Genomic DNA, 7,804 nt, shown 5'->3' with positions numbered 1-7,804 from the left:
GCCGGGCCGTGCGCGGCTGCCGGGCTCTGAGAGCGCGCGTGCGGAGCTGTCGGCGCTGCGCGGCCGCGGGACGGGGACGGCTGTGGGTGCGGAGCGGAGCGCTGCCCGCAGCCATGTTGGGCCGCCTCCCGGCTGCGGGCCTGCGTCCCTTCGGTAGGAAAAGTGCTCCGCGTTTAATGCGTTGTGAGCGCTTAGATTCTTCTCTTTCCAGAAACGAATTCCAACTTTTTGAATGCTGAGTTTTAGCTTACAGATTCCGTGAAGGAAAAAAAAAAAAAAAAAAAGATTTTCCTTCTCTATTTTCCAACTTAGCGGAACAGACAGGAACGTTTAAAAGCAGATGGTGCTTTTGGGAAGGAGACCTGAGTTCTGCTAGCCAAAATAAATGCGTTATAGACCAGATGGATGGGGTACATGCAAGCCAAACGGGAAACAGTGGGGATGCTAATAAATTGCAAAAATTAAAAAAAAAAAGACGTTCCAATTTCTATTCACTTTTCGCATAATACTGGTGATCTAAACCGTATTACTTAGCGAAGGATCAGTGAGGATGAGAAAACGAGTTGCTTGGAAGACAGGACTCTATAGTGGGCATGGAGGTGATGTGATGTGTCAGAGTTGGACATGGTGATCCTGGAGGTCTTTCCCAGCCTTAACAATTCTCTAATATTTGCATTTTGGTGGCATTCCTTAACAAATGGTTCGAGTACTGCCTTGCATAGAGAGAAATTCCCGTGCTTGGTGTGTTAAAACTATTTTTAAGGCAAATTTGAAAACGTGAGAGTTGGACCATGAAGCAGTTCGTTTGCTGAAGCGTTCATTAAGAACTCGTGTGCCTGCATCCCTGGCTCAGGAACTCAGCGGTCGGTGGCGTGCGGGGTATCCAGCCGGCAGTGCGCAGACGTGGTGGTGAGCTGGAAGGGTCAGGATCGGTCTGTGCCTCCTGGAAGCGCTGCTAGGGTTCAGCTGCCTGTGTGTCAAGGACTAGGTTCTGTAGAAGCGAAGATCCAAGCTGGAAATCTTTTATCTTTCATTTCCCCCTCATTCAAGTATAATAGATGAAGAGAAGCACTTAGATCTCCTTAAGGAAATGATTTAAACCATGTATTTCATAGCCGTGTATCACTAGCTTCAGTGATGATGTCGGTTGTCTGGCAAAATAAGCATAAGGGTATTTTTTCCTAATGGAAGGTCATGTTAAGGCACGTAGGTCGCAGGGAAAGGTACTTAATTTGAAATAAAATTCAAATTACCAAGTCTCCCAGGATCACTTGAAGACAAGTTTGTATGCTTCATGCTGTATCTGGATGTTTGGGGCTGGCATCCTCGTGAAAGAAGTGTTGGGTACTAAGTTGTTGCATAAATAGCACAGAAATCTACGTTAATGCTTTCCTTTGTGCTGAGACTACTGTAGTGTTAGGATTTAGTTATTCTATATATATGTATTTACAAGTATTTTGATTTTAATTTTTGACTTTTTAATCAAAATTAAGAAAATGTGAGCTCTTCTTTCATGTAACGTACTTCTGATTTCTGAGCTACTAAGCAGATGCTAGTCTCAGACTGGAGATTACCTTTTTGTGTGACTTTAAAAGAATAGTAGGAGAAATTAAAGCAGCCTGTTTTCCAGGTTAATACATAGAGCAATTTGAGTCGTTTTCAGGATGCTGAAACTAGAGTACTTAGTTTTGTGCTAAGTGGCAGAAAATGAGATCAGTGTTCTGCAGCAGTGCTTGCAAGCTCAGTATGAAAGTTGCAGTTTGTACTGATGGGGGGCATGCATGAAACATGGTTCAAAGGTGCTTAGGAGTCTGTGTTCTGATACTGCTGTCTACAGCATACTTCATTTAAAATCAGAGAGACTGCCCATTTCATGTACCTTGTGTGCTGGCATAAAAATGTGGTTGTGTTCAGCAGCTTCTCAGGTAATTCTAAGTGGTGATGAAGTCCTGAGCGCCTTCTGCAGCACCTTCCTCCTTTCTTTGCTGGTTTACTGTCTGTGTCCCTCAGAAGCAGCGAGGGATTGCTTTTATCTGGCAGTGTTCAGCAGCCAGCGCAGGTGGTGGAGTTCTGGGGACTAATGAGCTTCGTCTTTTTCTGACAGAATAATCCAGGCCTTCAGCTGTAGAGCACTCTGAAGTGAAGCTCTTTGCTGCAGAACTGCTTTGTTAGTTGCAGGAGCATCTGATTGCGTCTTGCCACATTCTGTCAGCTGCCTTGATGTCCTCCTGTTCAGTCTAGTAAAATAGATTGTCAAGTAACTGGCTTTGTCAAATGGCTTTGAGGTGTCTCCACCTTTGGTCTTACTAAAAAGAGATTTTTGAGATATTTGATATTTGATACTTGAATAAAAAAAAATGAACACTTTCTTTCTGATGCCTCTACCCCACTTGTCCCCAGTATTTCAATACAATTCAGTACAATTTTGAGAAGTTTGAATTTCAAATGTATTAGGCGTTAAGCAAATAAGCACAATGGTCTCATTGCTACTTGTCTGTTGAGGATGAGGTTCGCTGTTGAAATGCTGAGCTGTGCAAAAGGGAGCAAGTATGAGTTGCTATGATGTTTCTTTAGCTGAATTTTTATTCTTGGAGTTGATCTTCTGTTTCAAAAATTGTATTTTTTACAAGGGAAGGGCTCTTTAAAGAACTCAGAGTATGTAGAACTGAGCTGGGAATTCAGGATCTTGTAAAGTTCTGTACCATCCAAAATTATTCCTTGTTGGTATGTGCAATGTGGAGTGGCTTGAAATCAGAGGCTGCAAGCTGTTCAGTATCCAGAAAATGAGTTATTTAATTAGGAAATACAGACAGCTGAGTGCTTGGTACTGCTGCTCAGAATCCTGGAGAAGTTTTGTAAGAGTGAGAGGCTGAGGCTTTGTTACCCAGTGGAACGGAGCAGCATGTCCGCCCTGACCCCCCAGCTTTTTGTTCTTGAGTTATGGAGGAGGAGAAATTCCTATTGCCTGTTTGCTTTCAATGTAGATAGTCATCCTTTGTCGTTTTTTGTTTGTTTTCCCCAAGTTTGATTGCTTTACTGCGTAAAGAAAAAATTGTTCTCCTTGGAGTTTTTGTTCATAATCTGTTTTATTTTCTTGGAAACTGTGAAAAAAAAGCTGAAAAAAAATTCTGCATATTTTCCGTGACTTGATATTTGGTTAAGTAATACTGTTCAGTAATCTTATTACTAGTACATTATTTCTCACAGTCCCTCTTACCTCCTGAGAAGAAAACAGACGGAGCTGTGGGTTGTTTGATTTATGTTGTTTGTTTTGTTTTTGTGTCCCAGTTTGGTGATGAATTTAGTGACAATTCAGAATGCCTTTGTGAGCTGGAGCCTTGCTCCACTTGAGGACAGTATATCTGGACTTGGCTATTCAGTTTATTGGAAAACTTCTGTACTTGTGTGCTACTTAAAGTTTTTTTCTTCTAACTTAGTGCCTTTAGCGTACTGGTTCAAGGCTGTTTCCAAATACCGATACTGAATTACACACTATGCCATCTTGAATGTCAAAGTAATACCATAGTTTCTTTTGAAGGCTTCTGTATTTGTCCTTCTTTCCCTGTGAGCACCTTGGAGCTCCTTGGGCCGCTCCACCAGTGCTGCTGCCTGTGTGCTGAGCGCTCCGCAGAGATGTCTGCCACTGCGTTGGCCTCGGGCTCGGCAGGGTTCTCTGCAGCAAAAGTGGGCGCTACGTGTGAGTCTGTTAATTTAGGGATGTAGTAGAAAAATCTTACAACTGATGACTTGTACTGAAACAATACTATAATACTAGCCTTCATAGCTTTGCTTGGATCTCTGATATCTGAAGTATTTTCCACTTCTTAAACGTGTATTCATGACATTGCTGTCAGAAGCTGTTGGTAGAGAGTAGGAAACAGGCTAAAATAAAATGTTTATACAAGTTTGCAGTGCGCTTGAACTTTTTGTTCTTTTCCCTAAGATGGTGTAGAAGGTAGGCAATGCTAAGAAAGTCAAGTTGTGGTAGGAAAGAAAATAGTCTCATAATTAGACTGGGTGGAAAATGGAGGGCTGAATGCTGGCAGTTGTTGTGCACTCAAGGTGCAAGCCGAGCGGGGGCTGCTGGCGCTGACATCCTTTCTGTGACTGCGTGCTTCTGGCCCAGAGATGCCACCAAGTCTGCTTTCCTTAGCTAGGAGCAACTCCTGAGATGTGATCTGCTCAAGTCTTTTTAAGAGACCGTCTTGCACACCTGTATTGTGAAGTGTTTTTAGTCTGTTTAGGTTTGGTTGTCTATGGGTAGGGGTGAAAGTCTGCACAAGATGGTCACTCTGAGTTTATGGGTATAGTTTGAGCCAGCCATTTAAATACAGCTGTCTGTGTGGGTCTGTAAATGTTTGCTGTACAAAAGAGAGCTCATACAGGCATCAGATGGTGCAAGAAAGGAATGAATGAACAAGTTGCTTGAGTCTTTCTTTTTTTTTTCCGCTAGAGGTAAACCAAAATATTTGTTTATTAGGTATTGAGCACTAAATGGATTTCAGTAGGAACCACCACTTGAGGGAAAATTTAATTACTGCTTCTGTTTTATTTCACAACGTGGTGATTTCTGTTATGTGCACGTAGAAGGCCGATGCGCGGGGGCACGATGCAAATCATGCCTAGGCTGTGGTTATATAATGTGCTGGTGGAGGGCAAAGGGGAGCCGAGCAGCTGCAGCTGGCTGAAAGTAGAGGGTCTGTGACATGGACCTTGTGACACAGAGATAACAGCAAGCTCCCCAGGAAGTACCAAAGGAAAATTTGTATTAAAATTAAATCGGGTATCAATGAAGTCAGAGTTGCCTGGGCTACGCTAAAAAAGTAATCATGGGAGGCTGACATGTTCAGATAGATGTGCTGCTTCTTTCCGTATTGCGCTCACTATATGAAGTCTCCCCTGTCTGAATGAAGCTTGACCAGAATGAGACCATTTGGTAAACTACCCAATTCTCATGTGTGCTGTTGTGAGGCAGTTGTAGTTGCACATGATTTAATGTCATAACTTTCATGGTTTGGCATATGGTTTGGCTCGCTGCTTTGTGCATCGAGGCGCACTAATGCGGAAGTTTCAGAAAGATCACTAGTTTGACCAAATGTCACTTATTTCATGTGAGCACTCATCCTCACATGCCACTCTCTGCCCCTTCCTCCCATCTGAATGTTGGGCAAAGCACAAGTCAGAGCAAATGCTGAGAGCTGGGTTGTGGAAGATTGTCTTGGTGCAAAAAATGTTTGTGCCAATGCTTGTATCTTAAAAATTTCTGAATACTGGAAATAAACTTTCTTTCTTTAAGGAGAAAGTAGCTCTCTACTTAAAATGTGGCAGTCTTTTTTCCTTTTTGTTTGTATTCTACAACTGCAAGCAGTTGATCATATCTATTAACTAGAGGACTAGTTAAGTAATGTTGCTGTTGAACGAGTGAGAAATAAGAGTAGATTGGGCCCTGGTCAGTAGTAAGCAGCAGTTTGGCTGTTCACAGCAATAACGTAAATATGGGAGTTGTTGCCTAAAGCTGCCCTAGCGGGCCAGGGAAGTACGTGGAGCAGCGCTGGCAGTCAGCCCAGCCTGCAGAGCAGCATCCAAGTCTGTGCATTTGTCCAGGCATGCCGTGTGGGGTTCAAATGACACTGGAATTTAAGATGAGTGAAGTGATCAGTAGGGCTAGGTAAAATGGCAAAGCACGAGCCAGCTTATTCATGAGTCAGTGTTCTGTTCTGCCTTTAGAGCACCCATCTCTACGCGTTCTTGTGAAACGCTGGCGACGTAGGTCATACCAAACCTTGTAAAGCCGTTCAGTCTGAAGAGCTGCAAAGCTGGTCGGTAAGCAGGCTGTCTGTATGCGGGCTGCGCGTCTCGGCAGTTAGCTGAACAGCTGAACTTAATCATTTATGGGGCTCCTCTGGCTGAATATCCCCGAGACATAGTGTGCTTATGGATTCTTTTCAGGCAAAGGATGATAGGGGTGGGGGAAATCGTTTTCCTCAGGTTTTTGAGGAGGTCCACTTTTTGTTTTTAGGTACTTGGGGAAATGGAGGGAAAAAAGAAGTCGTTTAGTTTGGTGCTTTTTTGTTCTTTTTTGTTGTTGTTTTAAAGCAGGAACAAATACTTCATTTGAGGCTGCATAAAATACTGTTCTAGGTGAACATGTGAGCGGCTGCCTGCAGTTGATTCACCACTCCTAGAAATGTGGAATCTCATTAGCGCCTGTTTGAAAAATTGCTTCTTAGATTGTTCATCGCTTCTAAAAATGAGAAATAGTTTTAACAAAATATTGCTGGTTGAGGTTGGGTTTTCTGTATGTTTAACAAGTTTGTTGAGAGAGAGATTCAGAATATTCCTTTGCTTTTAGATCCTTCCAAGTCAAGATTTTTGTTTTTTAGATAAGAGCTTATTCAGGACTGCAGAAGGCAGAAACCTTGAATGTGTTACTTAACAGGAATCTGTGTTCTGTGAGTGCTGACTTTCAATTTTAGAAGCCAATGCTGTGAGAAATAGCTTTTTGATTTCTATTTTTTAAATTGCTTTGTATTGTTTTGAGCAAGTAGAAAAATGGGAAGATCGCTTAAATTCAGTGATAAGCAGCATTTGTACTGTGCTACAGAGGGAATACGCATTGTGACTGGTCGTTGCTGGGACAACAACTCCAACTTCTAACTAAATTGATTTACAAAGCTCTCGCATCTTTCTACCCAAAATGTAACCCACACCAAAAACAGAACTTCAAGCTGATAGTGAATTCAGGATGCTTTTATTAACTGTGACAGTGGTTTGCTGCTTTGGATGACTGGATAAAGGGCTGTAATAATGTCTACAATAACTTATAAGCATGCATATATATTTTAAGTAAAATGTTTTCTGTTTGCTGTTCCTGAAGTCACGCTCGCAAAGGAGCTGTGGAGATGGAGTAACAATGTGATCACAGAAGGCTTTAGCGGAGTCGTTTGGGACAGCCGTACTCAAGTGACAGTGCCAGAAGAGAATGTGTGGTGTAATACAAAGAACCACTAAAAAAAAGGCCAACATTTTATACTGTGCAGAGCTTCTTTAAATGTGATCACAGTTCCTGTGTTTCATCGGTGTAAATTACCAGGTGTAGGCTTTAGAGCAGCAACTGCTAGTACCTTTTGTATTGCTTGGCCTTTCTGCTGGCAGGGGGAGGAATTGTTTTTAAGCTGATTAGGTGCAGTATCTGGTGAAGCCTCTACTCCTGCTGGAATAAACACAAGTTATTTAAGACTCTACGAAGAAATATATAAGTTCCAGGGTTTGCGTGTGGCACGGTCATGTTCTTCCTTCTGCTTTGGGGGATCATTCTGAAAGTTGCTGAAAAATTGCTGTTCTTGCTCTGCCTCGGTGTTCCCTTGGCTCTTGGGTTGGCTTCCCCTTGGCTGTTCCCCTGAGTGCTTGCTGGGCTGTTAGAGTCTCATTTCTGCCCATGACACCACGTCAGTTGGTTAACAAAGTGAATTCAAGGGGTTGCTGATCTTTCACTGGTGTGAGCACTTCTCATTCTGTCTCGTTTCGGTCTCTTAGTATACAGTCTCTCTTTGAGATTCGTGTACGTAAAGCCTGCATATTAATGAGCTGAAGCACTGAGTTATCTGTAGGCTAGGGTTGCCTGCAGCAGAATGAAAGGGTTTGCCCTCTGTTGCGCTGCAGGACAGCTGCAGAAATAGAGTGTAGCTTTGCTGAGGTGTGAGATGTTCCCAGACTAGTTTGCTCAGATCCCATCAACGCCGATCTCAGCATCTGTGTCATGCTCTGTTTGAACAGAAATGCCTCCAGTTCTGCCTCCCCTCCT

General features: G+C 42.8%; 1 protein-coding gene across 2 annotated transcripts in view; it reads left to right on the top strand.

The window, feature by feature from the left end:
• NFATC3 (nuclear factor of activated T-cells 3) overlaps positions 99-7,804 on the top strand; it is a 61,031-nt gene continuing 53,325 nt past the window's right edge. For both annotated transcript variants that reach the window (XM_021409024.1, XM_021409023.1), the window contains exon 1: positions 99-153. In XM_021409024.1, coding sequence (XP_021264699.1) covers positions 114-153 — 40 coding nt within the window. In that variant the 5' untranslated portion in view covers positions 99-113. The remainder of the gene's footprint in view (positions 154-7,804) is intronic.

This window comes from Numida meleagris, chromosome 10 (assembly GCF_002078875.1).
Source record: "Numida meleagris isolate 19003 breed g44 Domestic line chromosome 10, NumMel1.0, whole genome shotgun sequence".
In the NCBI taxonomy this organism is placed as follows: domain Eukaryota; kingdom Metazoa; phylum Chordata; class Aves; order Galliformes; family Numididae; genus Numida; species Numida meleagris.
The sequence above is the reverse complement of the archived record's forward strand: the minus strand, read 5'-3'. Positions and strand labels throughout refer to the sequence as shown.